The sequence below is a fragment of the Brachypodium distachyon genome, chromosome 2, assembly GCF_000005505.3.
Source record: "Brachypodium distachyon strain Bd21 chromosome 2, Brachypodium_distachyon_v3.0, whole genome shotgun sequence".
NCBI classification, from domain to species: Eukaryota; Viridiplantae; Streptophyta; class Magnoliopsida; order Poales; family Poaceae; genus Brachypodium; species Brachypodium distachyon.
The window spans coordinates 35,466,717-35,484,917 of record NC_016132.3 but is presented as its reverse complement, the minus strand read 5'-3'; the positions used below and the strand labels follow the sequence as shown (position 1 = coordinate 35,484,917).

General features: G+C 45.4%; 1 protein-coding gene across 1 annotated transcript; it reads right to left on the bottom strand.

The window, feature by feature from the left end:
* Nucleotides 1-5,201: 5,201 nt before the first annotated feature.
* LOC100843264 lies at nucleotides 5,202-10,168 on the bottom strand. Its single transcript, XM_003568858.4, has 4 exons — nucleotides 9,686-10,168; nucleotides 7,920-8,227; nucleotides 6,449-6,482; nucleotides 5,202-6,355 (listed from the first exon to the last, which is right to left on the bottom strand). The coding sequence occupies exons 1-4, from the start codon at nucleotides 10,005-10,007 to the stop codon at nucleotides 5,448-5,450; spliced, it is 1,572 nt and encodes a 523-aa protein (XP_003568906.1). The 5' UTR covers nucleotides 10,008-10,168; the 3' UTR covers nucleotides 5,202-5,447.
* Between the last annotated feature and the right edge of the window lie 8,033 nt (nucleotides 10,169-18,201).

The following is an 18,201-nucleotide window of genomic DNA, read 5'->3' as shown; positions in this document are numbered from 1 at the left end:
AAATAGTGGAATTTATATACTCGAAAATAAAATAACTCATATAAGTACAATGGTCGTGTCTCTAAAATGGATTTAATACATGATTTTTTTAGCATTAAATATGAGGTGTACAATGATAAAATGACAACTCTTAACTGAGTTTTAGTCAGAGTAAGAGTCTGACTCTTTGCGAAGAGTCAGATCTCATCTATCTCTTATATTTCTATTTCTTAGGCATCAACAAATTTCAAATAATAATCGATTCAGAGTTGATTTTTATGGATGCCCTAACAGCTCTTTTGCCCTCCAGCCGGGAGGCGGTACGTTACGTACCCTCTTGTCGATTGCCTAATAGACGTTGCTCCAGTGCTTAATCTTATGTATTCTACCTAGCATATATGCATGCCATATTGACATCAATTTACTACTGGCAAATCTAGAGGGATATTATCCTTTTTCCTTGCCTCATGCATGCCACTTCGTTATGTGCGGTTGTGACAAAGCTTGTGTTCATTTTGTATTACATATATGGTTTATATGTTGGAAATCAGCCCAAATCCTCTCTCGCAAGCAACAACGACGATCAGCTGGCAAGCTGATTGATTCCGGCCAGACGCGCACGTACAGCAGCAACGCTATGCAAATCGATTAGCAAAGCAGTGCAGTACTCACGTCAAACCACACACGCACCGGAAAACAGATTGGAGTTTGTGGATAGCCAAAGGCTCGTGTCGAGCCTTGCCTTTTTCTTTTTTTTCTTTCTGGGTTTTAACGTTTACAGAGCATACATGCGTATATATACGCGGCAACCTGCAAACCGAATCTAACTAGGTAACTGAATACGAACTGGACTAAGAGATCAACCTATAATCCGTTGAATCTCTTTACAAATTGTATACCGACTCAACATTGATCTAAACCAGAAAGTGACTCTAATTCGGATCGATCTTAACTTACATTGTAATGTTCCTAGGAGAAGCAGTAGGCATGTGACCGCGTTATGTATACTCCATCTTCCTCTGTGATCTATGTATTACCTCACCAAAAAGATGTCCTTTATTTCGGTTTTGTCCTCGTCCATCTTCTCCTCTACTGCTAATTAAGACGGAAGGACCTCCACAAAAAATGAACTTCCAACCACTCTAATTTATGCATGGATTAAGACATGCAAAGTGGTCCTCAAACAGGTTAAACACACTTTGTACGGAGTCTTGACATTTCATACACCTTTCCATCCTTTGTGTAAGATCATATTGCTTGTGCATAGTAAACTTGTAGATGATGCCACACGTATGGTGCTGCGGAACAAAAGTTAATAGTCACAGAAGAGCAGGTCCGTTCCTAGAGTTTTGGGGGCCCGAGGTGAACTCTATGAATCACACCAATCGTCAGATTGAGTCATTTAAATGATGAGAATATTGGCATAAAAATATAGTGAAGTCTAAACAAATTAATCCAGAAATTACATGTTGATTGGTGATTGTTTTACTTTGCTTATATGTTCCTGGCAATCAGAAAGCTAATTATTTGATGATCATAGAAAGGGCCTTCGGTGTGTGACGAAAAGTTGGAACTAAATTGGAATGTGTGTGTGCAGACCAAGGTTTTAGCTGAGTTTTTTTTTCTTGGTTACAGAGGTAACCAAAAATTTAGAGCTCGGGCTGGGGGCGAAGCAGTCAGGCAGCGGCTCGTTGTTGATCGGTGTGGGTCAGACCAGGCTAGAGTCTGGAACAGATAGGACGATGGTAGGAATGAAAAGACCAAAGTATCATTTTGCTATCAACCGTTGATGTCTTTGGTACTCCTAGTTATTTTTTGGAGTACCGGAGTACCGTAAAATTTCTTAAAATTTACCGGATGGTTACGGGACAAATTTAAATAAAATATTTGAATTTAACTTTTTTAGTGCTAATACAAAATCTGAACGCTTGATAGACACAATTCCGCTGCTATCTCAGCAGTAAGGCACCAGGTCAAGTCACGCAGCTCGCCTGTTCCCGGGTCAACTCCTCGGAGTTCACATTTTTAGTGTTAATATATATTTCAAACTTTCGTGGAAAAAAATGCTAGATGGGGAATCAAACACGGCCAAATAGGATGAGTAGTATGCTTGGGTAGTGGCTCTCATGATAACATCTACAAAACTAGGAAAAAGGTAATTTTCGAAGATGATGAAATTACAAATTCAAATCAGTGCATAAATCAACAAGAAAAATAGTTTTAATAATTGATGCACAATCTACCTCTAGGACGATGTAATACTCTTTGCTCAATGTAACATCAAACAGCACCAAATTTGAGAGAGAAAGAGAGAGAGAAAACAGAGGGGTCTACCGATTGGGCGATTGGAGCAGTTGCATCAAACAACGATTGAGAGAGAGAGATAGGGGCTACCGATAGGGGCTGCTTCTGACAAACAATGAACTGCTCACTTCTCTGAAGATTGGAGAAATTAGGAGACTGCGAGTCGGGGACGGGCGACGTCTAGTGGCAGCGCTGCGCCCATCTCTCTGACTCTCGAGACAGAGGCAGGCCTCGGGGCAGCCTGGGCCGGCTGGGCAAGGGCCAAGGCAGATTCACAGTGGGCTGGCTGGTCAAGGGCCAAGGCCCAAGCCTAGCATTATATAGGGCCAAAATAAATCCCAGGACCCAGGCCGTGGCCTGGGCTGAGCTGCCTGGGGCGTGGCTCCGCCAGGAGCTGCTGGCCCTTCAAATTAAGTGGTCCTCGAATTAACAGAGCAGTGCGTTGTTCGAAGTCTTGACAGTTCATAGCTTTGCATCCGATCCTTTGTGTAAAAATAGATTTTGCTTTTGCATAAACTTCTAGACGACGCCACAGGTGTACTGCTGTGGAATATTAAGTACTAGTCATGGAAGAGATCTGCGAAAATTGTTCTTTTTTTTGTAGTAAAAAGACGATGATCAGTGTCTCCAAGAAAAATTGTAAGCATGCATGCACTTATGTGCCCTCATCCATGCATGTTTCTTATATGCATAAATTACAATGACTTTGATAATGATGTGGATGAAGAAGTCAAGAAAAATACTTACTAGGGAGCAATTGTATGTGAAGTTTGCTGTTTCTGATATAGGTGTAACCATTATCTAAGGAAATTAAGAAAAATGTAGTCAAATATTTGATAATTTAACAATCGATACATTTACAAACCTATTATATTTAGTCATCTTATAAAGATCTCAATTGACCGTGATTGTCTATCGTCTTCAAGCGGCATCACTTACTGATTTTGCACATACCATTGCTATAAGGATTTTTTGAGTGATGTGAGATAATAAATATGATATACAATAATTTTTATGTTGTATATTTTTAAAAGTATGTAGAGTTGCATGTGGAATATATATGCCAATCTAATAGAAGAATGAAAGAGCCAATTAGTAGCGGCGGTCCATCACCACCTCCTATCGGAAAAAAAAAACTCCTTATTTCTTTCTAACATGAACAACATATCTACTGCAACAAACTGAGATGGTAATGACGTTTGCCACCAAAGTTGAAGATATTATTAATAGAAAAAAGCTAATATATCATAGTTTTTTTAGTCTAATTTGTCTATAACAAGTATTTTAATTTGTATTATCAGTAGCAACGCACGGGTATTTAGCTAGTCTAACAGAAGATCTGACGTCCCACGATGTTAGATAAGTTAGGTCCGAATCAAAACTGTGCCACTTCATAAGCAAAACCACAAGAACTAAAGTGCACACACACACACACACGGTTTCACAAGGGCCGGGATTAATTTTTCTTGTTTTTTCTTAGGACTGCTTTTTTTAGGAATGATTATATTTCTTGTTAATTTTGGAGTTTATTTAAAGACCTGTTTCGGCATATATTGCTAAACTGTATTTTTCCAAACTCAAAACTAATTTAGCCTGTGGGCCGTTGGCACAGTATAGAATTTTAGGCGAGCTAGTGCAAGGATGGCCTCTACCTGCCACCCAACCAGAACACAGATACATCACCTTTTTTTTTTTGCTAGCTTAACGATTTACATGAACCATTCTAAAGGCTCCTCTGCAAAGGTTCATGGCTCTGTCTGTAAAAAAAAAGTGCATCGCTCTGGCATATTGTAGCCGGTGGACCAGTACCGCACCGTGTGCGTTATCGATCGATGCAATCAATCGATCCGGTCGCGCGTTTTGTGGCACAAGAATAAAGGGTCATGCGCGTCCGTTTCAGTAATAGAGGAGAATGCGATTCTCACTGTCCCTCTCTCTCAGGAGGAGGTCTGCCAGGCTGTGTTCCGGATCGAACATAATAAGGCATTTGGTTTGGTGGAATTTCCAGAGATTTTAGGAAGTTATCAAAGAGGATCTCGTGGTTCTCTCTGCTGATTTCGTACGGGAGTTCTATAGATTTTTAGGCTTAATTTTGGAATTATCCCCATGTTTCTGAAGAAAGAACATGATTCCCAAATCCAACAGCGTATACTATTTTGTCTTTTAAATGCGTGCTATGAGATTTTTTACGAAGGTGTGTATCAATCATATTAATGATGTGGCTAGTTCTTGTGTACAAGCTCTTGATTTGGAGATGCTTTTGTATGTCTTCGAGGAGTTGTCTAGTTTGAAGATTAAATTTCATAAGATTGAAATTTTCTGATTCGGACAAGCTAAAGAAGCCAAGGACTAGTACAATCATTTGATGGGTGTAGGGTCAGTTCATTTCCCTTTTTATCATCGCAAGTTTATGCGTATAAAAGGCGTCGAGAATCGCTTTGAGAAAAAAAATTGAGCAGCTACAAAGGTGAACTCCTTTGCAGTGACGAAAATGTCCACGGCCAGTCAAAAAGGAAAAAGTTGACCCTGAGAGCTTGGGCTGAGTACGTGCATCCAGTGATCGAGCGCTGGTGGGCTGGTCTAAGGCCTGTACCTCTCTCGCCAACCTAAGCCCAAACATCCGCCGTCGGCATCATGGCCGACGTGTTCGTGGCGCTGCTCGACCTGGTCATGGCCGCCGTGAGCGCTGCAGCCAGGTGCACCGGCGGCGTAAGCTGCGCATACCCCGGGGAGGAGGAGGAACGCTTTGTAAACTCCGGATTAATTTGTGCAGCCGAACACTTTGTTCAATTCTAGATTTTAGAGGATGGAGTGCAGAATCGGGATTGGAGAGACGGATCGATTTGGGGATTTCTGGGAGCAAGAGTCACATATCTGGAAGGAATCCATACTTGAGAGTCACAACAAAGTTAAGTAGCTATCCAGCAGTCCAGCTCAAATGATCATTACATTCAAATAGGCTTGGATTCATTAATCATCGCTGAGCGCGAGCAGCAGAACAAGGGAACATACGAACACACGCACGCCTTCCACTACACTTTTGCACACACAAGAGTACAATAAGCAAGACACCCACAACATAATTCAACAAACTTATTCATAATCTCTCCAGTCCAGAGAGAGATCTCATCCCTTGATCCGGTCGCCCTCCCATCTTAATTCATTCACACTTGCTTGGGTTCAATGCGGCCAAGGCGGACGGAGTTGACGTAGTCCCTGGGGCTATGCGAAGCCAGACCCGGAACAAGCAAACCAGAAGCCCGGTACAACAGAGAAACAGCCCCCTCACGGTAATCCTTCCCCGCCTTCGCCCAAAGAAACGCCCCCTTCACAAGATCCCCAATCGCATTCCCATACATGGACAACACGAACCTCGGGTCAAAGTAATTCGGGTTGGGCGCGTCCCCGGCCAGCACCTTCCCATCATACCACCCATCATAGTACACACAGGTGCCTCCATGCCTGAACTCGGCCAGCTTGGCCAGGTCAAACGGCACCCGGGGCACGATGTCATACCTATAAACCACACGGTGGAACGGCACCGGCACCGTGCCATTCTGCTTCGCCTCCACCTCGGCCTTGAAAAAGTTGACGAACGTCTCGTTCCCGACACGCGGCTGGCCGAAGGTCTGCACGGCGCCGATCCGGCCAACGACGTCCTTCTCGTCGTACAACGCCAGCAACGCCGGGAACACGACGGCGAGGGCGCCGCCGAGGCTGTGGCCCGTGACGACGAGCCGGGCGTTGGGGTGCTTCTTGAGCTCTTCGCGGAGCGTGTCGCGGAGCTGGTAGTAGGCGAGGTGCTTGCCGGCAGGGGTGGCGCCGTTGGGGACGTCCTTGGGGAAGGCCCGCTCGATGCTCTTGCCGTCTTCTTCTTGGAGGCCGAGCGCCTTGAGGAACCCCGCGTGGACGAAGCCCATCCTGCCCATGCCGATCCAGGAGAGGTTCACGTCCGTTGACCAGTCCTGCATGTTGAATGGCTCCGTGCCACGGAAGGCCAGGATGACCACGTTGGCGTCCTCTGCCTTGTCCGTTATCACGAATGCCTGTGTCCCGTCCAGATTCAGGTACTCTGCAGCATATATGTGTGGACACGTTATATTTGACATGTTTGTTAATTACAGTAATCTCGAATAGAGTTTAATAGATCTCTTGCTAAACTTACTGTTCCAGCCGTTGAAGAACCCCACGAAATTGAACTGCATGTGCAAATCATGACACACACACAAAGTTAGTGCATTGTACTAGAAATAGAAATCGACATATATATGCATGGACTAGCTTAGCATTAATAGAGATACTCTCAGCATACACATCGATCTAGGATTCTAGGGATGGAGCCATGGATGAGGCTAGCTTGCATGCATCATGTACTCACTGTTGAAGGATCCGATCGAGCAGAGATCTACAGGGACCGTAGTAGACGAAAAGCTTGTCTCCAGGGATTGGTCCATGCACGCATAGAAAAAGGCAATGCATGTGTACTTGTCCCAAAATGCATGATTGTCTGCTGCGGTTGAGCCAGAGAGTTTTTACGGTACCTTAGTACTCCGTTGTTAGGAAAGGGAGTACCATGCAAATCAATCCGTTGGATTAAAAGGGTAATTTAGACTTTTGCGCTTTCCTAATAAAGGACAAAACTGGCTTTTATGTGGACCCAATGAACAGGTAGAATCCCTTCGTCGTCATCACGCTCATATTGCCGCCTGCTACTCCTGGCGGTGTGCCCGCCGGCCGCCGCGGCCTTCCCGATCGAGGCGCACCTGATGAACTCCACAATCACATCGCGTCGCCTCATCCCCATGCATCTCCATCGCGTGCAAGCCACCGTAAGTGAAAATAAATCTATGTTCCAATACCTAGAACTAGTTCGTCAAAAAAACACCTAGAACTGAGGACAGAACGTTCAAGAACTGGCTAGCAAATAAATCGAAATTGACATCAAGTAAACAACAAACTGGTTCACTTGCGTTGCCGTGGAATATTAGTGGAGATAAGAAAGCTCGTTGGCCATCAGAGGGAGGCAGGCCACTGTGGTGGTGTGCGGGTGGCAGAGGATCCACGCATGGGCGACGGCTGTGTGCCGGCGGCGGACGATCCAGGCATGCAGGCCGTGGTGGTGTGCGGGCGGCGGAGGATCCAGGGAACTCAGGGTCCCTCGCAGATACCATCTCCATCACACAGTCCCTCTACCCATCGATCTCCGAAGCCAAAAGCCGTCAGTGACCATGAGATTGATCTGGTGTAGCCGTCCCCTTCCTAAACAGTGTTCACTGCCCTCTGAATTTACGAGTTTACCCCTGTAAGCTAGGTACTCCCTGGTTTTCGTACATTGTACTCTTGCTCAATCGAAATGGAGTACGAGTTAAGCTGATCCGTTAGATTGAACGAATTGAATGGTCTGAATTTATTAAAGGGTACTGTAAAAGAGCTCTTGAGCTAGCAGTGTTGCCCATGCATGTCGTCCTCTTTCTATCGTTTCTATTCGTCCACTTGTAATCCACTTGTCACGTTTCCTCAAGAAAAATCCACTTGTCTCCCCATATTTAATTATTAATGATTATTGTGCATGTTTCTGTGTTCACGTTGCCGACTCATTACAAGATCATTAATATTTATGTAATATAGTTAATTACCTTCCACACGTTCTTGACAACGTTCTCAATGTAGGCAGCGTTCTCGTAGGCGAGCTTGGCGGCCATGGCGGTGACCTCAAGGACGAGGTACTGCCGCAGGACCAGGGGCTCCGCCTCCGCGGCACGCCGGCAGCCGCTCTCCAGGTCGGCGATCTCGCCGGAGACCACGACGTCGAGCACCTGCAGTTGCCGGATGTCGCCGGCGGCCATTTGGGGCGGCGCCGGCTTCAGCTCCGTCCTCCCGTCGATCATCCCGATCATTGTCCGGAAGTTGGGCGCCTCCCGGTTCAGTGGGATCACCAGCCTACCTGCATGTGCCATCCGTTCAATAAATATTGCCATGCATGCGTTCTTGCTATGTTTGGTTTCATCAGCTATCAATTCAGGGTTGGTACTTGAGTGCACAACTCTATCACAGTCGACTTCAATAATTGACCATGCAAACGTACATACTTTGCATGCCATACTGTAAGACAAATTAATGTCTAAGATGGCACATGCGTTGATCATGACAAACAATTAGATGATGGAAACAGAAATGAGAAACCTGACATGGGCATGGTCGTGAAACCCATGTGATGTTCGTGTATTCAAAAACATTGGCTATGAATTTTTTATGAAAATTAATTTAAAGCGTTAACAGTGTCTTTTAAGAAAAGTTGTGATGTTAATTTTCACAGTTTTTTATGAGTCGTCACTGCACATGACCTGTGTAAGTAATAATCACACAAAAAAGATTGATTGCCTGCGTCTGATCTCTCTATCATATGAAAAATTGGATTGCGTTTTCCCATTATTTGCTTGTTTTGCATGGAGATACCGGTCAGTTTTGCCAGCGTTAGATCTTCTTCCAACAGTTTCTTTTAACAATACTGAGAAACTGAAACAACCTTTTCTTAAGCATGACATACAAAAACCAAATCTTCAAATATAAATATATGATACCCCCTCAAACCACAATTTTTTTTTGTGAAGAAAAAATAGTTTTTCAATTAAACTTGCACATGCACACTTTTGAAACCAGCAATTTTAGTAGAAAAATGTGCAAGTGCAATCCGGTACGTTTTTATGTACTCGTTTGTTTTATGTACTGTGAACATTAGTCATAGCAAATACTTAGTACACAGAGACGAAACACACACAGACAAATAACCATAAAGAAGAAAGATTTAAAGACAATAAAAACATACTCACTCATGCACACATGATGTAACTAAACATAAACATACATAAAGAAGGAATTAATTAACACACAAAATACACACACTTGGATAAATTAATTAACACTGAAACACAAAAGAGAACCATGTAAATAATATTTCATCAAAATTAACTTTGTAGCACAAAAACATAGGAATATAATCACAATCTAGGACAAACAACATAGTTTTAGACTAAATAAAACAATAGCTAAAAAGACAAAAAAAACTGCAAATAAAAAGAAGCAGAGAAAAATACATATACGTTCCAAACTTACCTCGTGCTGTCATTCTTCATGCATACACGCCGCCTTCATATGTTATCGATCAACATTCTTAATTTTTGTTCTTTTATTATTTGATTTCCGTTAGACAACCATGTGTATATATCAGTGCGTGACTCATATTAAGTCATGTTGAACAAATTTTGTACACCTTTGCTTCAGTTCGTATATATTATATGTCCTCATCTCAAGTTTGATGGCATGACTTAATTGTAAGTATACGTCCTTTTTGTAATTAATTAATAAATATATGTATGTTTATGTGCATTGTGTGTGTACGTACATCTGAAGATGTTCCATATGATGCCCAGCAACCCGCCGTTGAGTGCGAAGAAGTTGAGGAGGATCTCGATGGCGGCGCCGATGATCCTGGCAGGCCAGTAGGCGGCGGCGAGGGCCTTCTGGATGATCTCGGTGAGCGCGACGAATATGTCGCCTGGCGTGTTGCCGGCGTCGAGCACGGTCTGGTCGCCGGCGTCGACGAAGGCGTAGCTGGTGAGGGGCCGACGCAGGAACAGGAGTGACAGGATGTCGATGAACCGGACCTTCTCCGACCTGATGATCAGTTTCTCCTCCCCCATTTTGGGGCGACCAGCCGCCACCATGATCGCCGGCCCCTGGGGAGCTTCTTCCTAGCTTAGCTTAGCTACTTGTGATGTGGGTTTTGTGTGTGTGACACAGTGTGACAGTGCTATATCAGGAAGACCACTATTAGTGAAGGATGGATCGATCAGCTCGAGGCACGATGCTACACCGTGGAGAAGGGTGCCTTTTATAGGGCTTTGGAGGGAGACAGACAGGACCGGGTCAGGACGGGCTGGGGCTGGGCTGGGCTTGGGTCATGAATGATTGATTGGCTAGAGGTAGATGGCTTAGCTAGGGTTTACGTGTACTGTGGGGTCACAGCAGCGCGTGGATCACGTTGCATGTTTTCACCACACGTGGTTTACTGACTTCTATTAGCAGCAGCGGGGTCTAGATTGAGATTGAGATTGTGTTTGATTAACCACCCCTCGGGCCTCGGTGACCAATTATTGCTTTCCAGTCCAGATCTGTAGTGCAGTAGTGCATTGCCATGTATACTTTGACCGTCAAATCAGAAACCAACATAGTATTCAAACGGAAAATGCAGTCCTAAGCTCTGCTTCGATGTGTTACAAGAAAATAAAGGTGAGTTGAAGACATGGCATTTTGTGCTACATATCTTGAGCAGAGTGGAGGGCACTACGCACTACGCAATTGTTGAAACCACCTGAAATATTTCCAAATTAATGAGCGTTGTAGAGCTAGGATGAGTTATGATCGAACATTCGAACCTGTGGATTTTTGTTTAAGAAAAGTCAGTTTTTTAATATTGTGCACAAGTATCTAATTTAGTTGTAATTTAGTATACTTATTGAAGAAGCAATACAGCATATTATTTCTGGCAAATTTTGTATAGAAAATTTTCAGATTCTATAGAACTTAAAGTTGCACATCTGATCTAATATAGGAGTATAGATTATCGATCTATCTATTTCCGCGGGAGCAGTGTACTGTCTTCTTACTAACAAGTCCTTACTGACAAGTCCTTAGTTCTAAAAATAAGGACCTTAGATGCATGTCGATCGATGTGTTTTTAGTTTGCAATCAAAGACAGAATTTCTGTCATTTAATATGTGCAATAGACCTTCCACTCACCTTACCCATGGAATAAGACATGCAAAGTGGACCTTGGAAAAGGTAATGAGAAGACTTGTATGAAGTCTTGACATTTCACACTCCTTTTCATCTTGTGTTCAGAAATCAGAATCAGAATATATTTGCACTAGCTTCTGCGTAAATTCCTATGTTGCCGATAGTCTTGTCGTCTTAGTTTGGGTCAACCCTTCGGTACCCATGTGTTTACACACGATGGTGCATTAATCAATTGGTAAACTCAGACGGAGAATTTTATATATATAGTTACCTGTCATAACAATGTAAGTGTGTAATTCATGCGCAGACTAACGTGTCTTTCCAAAGAAGTTTAGGTCATTTTTTAATTTACTGTCGTACATGTAGATCGACATGGATCGGGGCTTAGCTTATCAACTTTCTTGATTAGCCAACTACATGAATATATTACATGGACATTTGTCATCGGTAGATAGCTAGTATGCTATCGTTCTAACCTGCTTCTACGTAAGCCAGAAGGGACTATTCAAGCAATAATTGCAGGTTGCTTGTCCCGTTGCCAGTGCCCAGTAGTACGCACGAATCACGAATGTGATGCTGAAAATCGATCATGGTCCAAAAGCTGATGCATGCCAAGTGGCTATGTATGCACAATATGGTTTCTGGTACGGGACTGAATATTTAAAATTTTGCACAATTTAGGTAAATGCTATTGAAAGTCTTTTGTGTGTTTGTGCTTGCTCGGGTGTATGTAAAGGACAAGCAGCGCGAGCTAGATTATATTTCTTCACACGTACACAGCGTGATCAATGGTGTCATGTCTCTATCTCGCGTTTCATAGATGTATTGATTTTATAATGTAGAGTAAATTTCACAAAATCGCAGTACGGTTTTTGTGGCAGTCGTGTTCCTGAACTATAGCTAACGAAAAACAATATGCAGAACCACATTTTTTTAGTCAAATTGTCTCAGTCAGTCCGAAAGACCGAAACCAAGTGGTTTGGCGATTTTTCTTAATTTTTTTAGGGGGGGCCTGCCTATCAGACGCCACGTCAGCCCCAAAACCTTTTGTATCGGAAGCCACCACGAAGGGTGCCAGAATACTTAGGAAACCACAAGTCTTATGGCAACCATCAGTGGTGGTTCTCTATTCAGAAAACGCCACTAAAATCCATGGCCTACCCGAATAGTTTATGAAATACCTACCAAACCCTACCAGCCGCAAGTCACTCGACACTTCTCCCATTCCCCTCTTTCCGCTGCCACTCCCCTTATCTCGATATGATGCACAGCGGCCACCGTTGAAAACGGTCGAGCCATTGCTGGAGGGTGTGTTGGGCCATGTGCGGAGCTTTTTGAAGCCAAGCCAAAGAGCTCCGCTGTGTGAGTTTGAGAGGCTAGTTGAGTCTGTCTCGGTTTTGGTCATGGAGTCTAGCTACGATTGCTACCAGTACGTGTATATATACACATGCAGACCATGGCTTGTAATAAGGTTGTGGGATTTGAGATATTGAGAAGAAATAAAAAAAAAGAAAGGCACGACAAGTGCCTCTGGCCAAATAAATTCCCGATCGTGTGCGTCTTCATGTGATTGATCTTTGGGCAAACCCAACATTTCGTATCAGAGCCAGGTTAAAAATTTGAAGACGCGCTTGCCCCGGGGAGGCGATGTGCTAGCGCCTCGGGGAGGGCAACGGTGGCGGAACGGCCCTGCGCCCGTGGATCAGATTGGACGATCTACGGCTGCGCGGTGGAGCAGCGTGCGGCGGATTGAATAGGGCGATCTAAGGCCGTGCGCGGAGAGGTGTTTAGCAGATTGGATCAAGTTGTCATCGAGGTGGGCCAATCTTCCAGTAACAGGAGATCATAATACTGATCGCCGGAAAGTACTTGGCATCAGGGCAAACTATCGTCGGCAAGCTCGTTGAGGAGTTATGTGTGTCCAGATCGGAGTCTGTGAGTCGTGGTTGTGTCCAAGTGCTTGTCGGTGCGAGGCTCTATTGCAATGGAAGCATGTCACGGTCAAAGGTTGTCCGGTATGGTGTGTGATCGAAGCAAGAGATAGACGTGCGTGCAGACGAGGTGGCATGTGGTCATCTGCGTGTCTCGGCGAGAAGATCAAGCTTGGCGTGTAGTGGGATCATTATCAGTTTAGTTGAGTTTCTGCGTGAGATTAATTGTGCGTCTAATCTGCACGTAGCACGCGAGACGTGTCCGCGTGGGCTGGTAGTCCGGATCAGGCATTGAGTTGAGTCGACGAGTCGTGAAGCTGAAGAGAGCCAAGATCAGGGAGAGCGCTGAAGACAGCAACTTCAAGATTAGGGGGAGATTGTTAGAGTAATCTTCAGTACGAGTCCTAATAGGATTAGGAGTGTTGACCGTGTGTGAGTTTGAGAGGCTAGTTGAGTCTGTCTCTGTTTTGGTCATGGAGTCTAGCTAGGATTGCTACCAGTACGTGTATATATACACAGGCAGACCATGTCTTGTAATAAGGTCGTGGGATTTGAGATATTGAGAAGAAGAAAAAAAAGGCACGACAAGTGCTTCTGGCCAAATAAATTCCCGATCGTGTGCATCTCAATGTGATTGATCTTTGAGCAAACCCAACACCGGCCACGTGGCCCAACAAACTATTTTGGCCATGGACGTCCGGGAGGAGGAGGCACGAATTGGGATTGAGGCGGACGATGAGGAAGGAGGGCAACGGGGGATCGAGCATCGTCCAGCGGCGCCCCTCTCGACGAGCAGGTTTCCTTCCTTACTAGCATGCTCATACTACTCAGGTCTGGTGCCTCTATTTCATTGTTGCTAATCTTTTTCTTGGTGCAGATCCCGAGGCTGCCTCCACCCCTCATACCCTACTTAGATCTGCCGCCGTCCAGGATAGCGGTTGCGCCTCCGGGATGATGCGTGCAGTTACACCACTCCTCACTCCCCCCTACAAATCCGCTGCTGGGACCAGCAGTTCCTCCCCTCTGCTGCCGGATCTCGCGCTGTCGGGTCTGCTTCTACCCTTGCCGTCTCCATGGCACTGCAGTACATTGAGCCACAACGCGACAGGATGATTATAGTAACGGGCGAAAAATAACATCACGGGCGGGCAGGCCGTCCGCCACTAACTTTCTGCCAGTGATGTGTGACTAGATGAAAAGACCACCATTAATGTGTGTTTGTGTGAATTTTGCTATTTTCACACTGAACTATTAGTGACGGGTCTCCCGCGCCAGTGACTAATGAGTAGTCATTAGTGACGGGTCCTGCGCGCTCGTCACTGATGTTGTGTTATCAGTGACAGGCGCGAAAGGCCCGGCACTGATGACTCGTCACATATGCACTGTTTTGTAGTAGTGGGAGGAGCGTGGCTCCGACGACAGATCCGATTTAGAACCGCCACCAAAAGTATCATAGAACCGCCACTAGGGCTGTTTTTGGACAGCCACTAGCTAGTGGGCCATTCTGTAGTAGTGATCGTGTTGCTTCTCAAAATGCCAGACCGTACTTAAACATTCTCACTACTATAGACTGACTCATCTTAGAAGAGTAAATGGTGTCATAATAGATCGACCAGTATAGGTAAACATTATATAATCCTTTTTTAATCTATAGATCCTTCGTGACATATATTAAGGAAACTTCTTAGGCTTGAAATTAACATCCGGGGACAGGCATTAATGCGATATCAGCTTGTTTGGAAGACATCGACATGGCACTCTTGATGCTCTTTGCTTTATCCTTCAAAAGCTAGAGTCGACTTTCAAACTTGTTTTCTAAATATATACCTTGTCTCTGTGTGACCCCTTCATTACAAGTTTACAACTCCCTTGATCCATCAAATTAGAGTACTGCATTGTGGAGACAAAATAAGCAAGGCAAATGAAGATTAGTAGATGCATGAATTGACATGATAGTCATACCAACCTAGATAAGTTATTAATTAATACTAGAGGAGGGAGGGAGAGAGAGAGAAGAGGTGCTAGAACGAAGATACGTTAGATCTAATGATGTGATATATCTTCAGTTAATAAAATGGCACCTGATGTTGATATCTCTGCCAGTTAACTTCAGATAAGATTGTCAAAGTTGTACGTTCGTGTACGTACCAACCGCAACATAAATTATATATTGAACTATAACTAGTTAATTAACATAGTTCGATCCTAATTAAGGACGACGTACGTGTTGCTAATCATGTGCAAGTGGATGGGATCAGCGTTCAGCTATAGCTACATATATCACATGTGCACACAGCATTTATATAGTTAACTCCCTTTGGAACTAAGGTCTTGACACAAGAGAAGCGCTAGCTTGTTTACTAATCCCTGTTGGCTGTTGACAGGGACATGCATGGATGCATGCCGCTTGTCCCAAAATGCCATGCACAAAAGTCCTTAAAAAAGGTTATACAAAAGTAGTGCTAAAGCTAGTTTCTTCTCCACCGAGTCTTGTGAGAGAGCTCTTTCACTGTACCTGAATGAATGCGGGCCATCAATTTTCTTTCATCCAAGAGTCTAGATTAAGTGGTAGATGAACAAAAACGGATTGGTCTGCGGTTCTCCAATCTCAGCTAGAGTCGAGTCCTAACCAGAGTTGCGCGTCTATGCTTGACGCACATATGAAAAGTCTACACTGCCCTTGCATGATACTCCATTTAGACCAGATGTAGTATGTACGAAATCCGGCGGATGCACGATCAAGAATGACACCGAGGCACGATATTTGGTAACGAGGTTCGGCTGAAGCCTACATCCCGGGGCATGACTACGGGCACTCCTTTCCTCATAAGTCCGCAACAATGGTCACCCTGGGCGCCGGCACAAGCCGCCGGCTCTCCCTGCGAGTCTATTGCTATTATGTTTTCATAGTCTTTTTGGCTACCCCACGGTGACTTTATATATTAGGCCCGGCTTATACGTGTTCGACTCCAACACCTAACCCTCCGCTAATTCCAAGTCCAACTGTAACCCTACTCGTACACATATTCGACACATATCTCAACAAACTCCACCTTGACGAATATGTCCCTCGCCACCTTAAAGCCGTCATGCACGAACCTCCGTGTACCTTGGACTTGAAACATCAATCATGAGCTCCACTGCTACTTCCTTGAAATCACATGACTTCACCTGCAATCGTAGTCCCTTCCTTTTCATTAACAGTCAATGCTCTCGCGAAAAATAAGTTTCTCCACACCCTCGCCTTGTGTTCCTAACTTCCCGGAGTATCCACTCAACGCCATCACACACCGATCATAAAGTCACCATATCAACAACACCGATGTATTGTCACCCTGGTTTCCTCTTCCTTGATCTATGTGAAAATTGAACAACTCACATGTTAGCTGCCACATATAAGAGTTACCTGAACTGATCATCCTCGCCATCGTTGACTGTCCTCATGAAATTTGAAAGAATGTTGCCGTCGCCCTTGAGTCACCTTGAGTCAAATTCACAATGGTCTCATCCTTTTCGGATAGTCATTTACATGCCCACGGCTATAGCACTCCGCCTCCTTCTGCATCCCATCGCCTGCACTTTGCCATGTGCATCGAACATCACAGAATATACGACCATGTGCTCTCTAAGCCTTTGACAATCCGGAGTTTCCAAAAACACTTTCTCAGATTCTCCATGACCGACTCTTGTCCATATCACTTCAGACCTTCAGGCCATCCCGATAGACCCGGTCACCAACTTGAACCTGGTACTCGTCAACACTGCTTCAGCACCCTTGCACACATGTCAAACCACTGTCTGACCGCATATGTCCTGATCCGTTGCTATGTCCCGTGCTTAGTGCACACCTCGCCGCTATTACCGCGTCGAGCATCCGCAATCTTGGGCAAGATCTACCGGGTAGCTAACCCACACCATCTCGGACCCCACTGCAGATCCATCAGTCATATCCGACCGATGTCGAGTTCCACGCCTCCTTCCAGACCCTGAGCTCCAACCTGGATCCACGTGCCTCTCGCCTTCCCTGCTGATATAAGCTCCGACTCTCCGCAAGCTTACGCCGTAGCCTCCCCATCAGCCCGAGTGGAATCTTCCGTGAGACCCCAACTCCCCTTCAACATGACTCCTTGGTAGATGATCAGTCCACCCTGCGCCCTGCCGACTTCAAGATCTCATGCGCACATCATTTTGAACCAGCCCGCGCACTGCTTGTCAAAGCACGCACCCCTCAGGCATGCGCCACGTGTTGCCACGCCACATAATTCGGACACCATCAGCCCTCACGCTCCTATGTCGTTGTCGCCGATTTCACCGTCCTCTTCTGTTCTGACCGATATTCCCGTTGATCCGTCAGATTGTCGTCTGACCCCAGCCGAACTTGTCCGGCTGCAACCGTGCTCCACCTTGCGCCGTGTCAGCCCCACACCAAATGTATTGCTTGACGCGTTGTAGACACACGATCCTCACGACTCGCTCCAGGTTATCCCAACCTTATGGCACGGCGCCATCCACGCCAATACATGCTTCAAGCCTCTCTTCAAACCTGACCCGAAAAATTATTCCGCGCAAAACTGAACCGACAGATACCTTTTACACTTTTTTTCTCGTCACATTTGCTAGCAGCTTCTCCGCGTATGCACGTAGATCTTTTCCGTCGATCTTGCGGTGGACTTCAGCAACTCCACGCCGCACCGAAGCATCTGCGTCTGCGCTGCCGCACCGCAGACCGTCGGCCGCCCTGCGCTTGCTGTCCCGCCTGCTGCATCACGCGCTTGCACACCTGCCCTTGGCTCTGCCCCGCCGCATCAGAGCCTGTCGGTCGCTAAAGCTAAGCCCTCCTGCTGCAACGTGCCTGCACCTAATCGGATTTCTCCGACCTGCCACGCATACCTCACGCGCGCCACCTGACCTAGCCAGCCCCGTACTAATCGGACTCTAATCAGACCTCTGATCTCCGCTGCCTGCTCCCTTTCTCTCGTGAAACCGACCACAACCTGGCTTTTTCCTTCTTTGGAATCCGAACCAATCTCCTAGCTAAACACTGTATGTGTGCTGCCTTTTTTTCTTATAATTTTTTTTTCTAGGCCACGTTGCTGTAACACGAGAAGTCCTTCTGCTTTGGGAAAACCGGTAAGTACTCTGCTAGCTCTCTTTTGCGGTTCGCGGGTGCTGCGCCATGTTGCCGCCGTCG

Coding starts and splice junctions, on each gene's coding strand:
- LOC100843264 (XM_003568858.4), bottom strand. CDS start 10,007: ATGGTGGCGGCTGGTCGCCCCAAAATGGGGGAGGAGAAACTGATCATC. Junction 6,483..7,919: donor TTGTCAAGAACGTGTGGAAG/GTAATTAACTAT, acceptor TTGCACATGCAG/TTCAATTTCGTGGGGTTCTT. Junction 6,356..6,448: donor GTTCTTCAACGGCTGGAACA/GTAAGTTTAGCA, acceptor TATATGCTGCAG/AGTACCTGAATCTGGACGGG.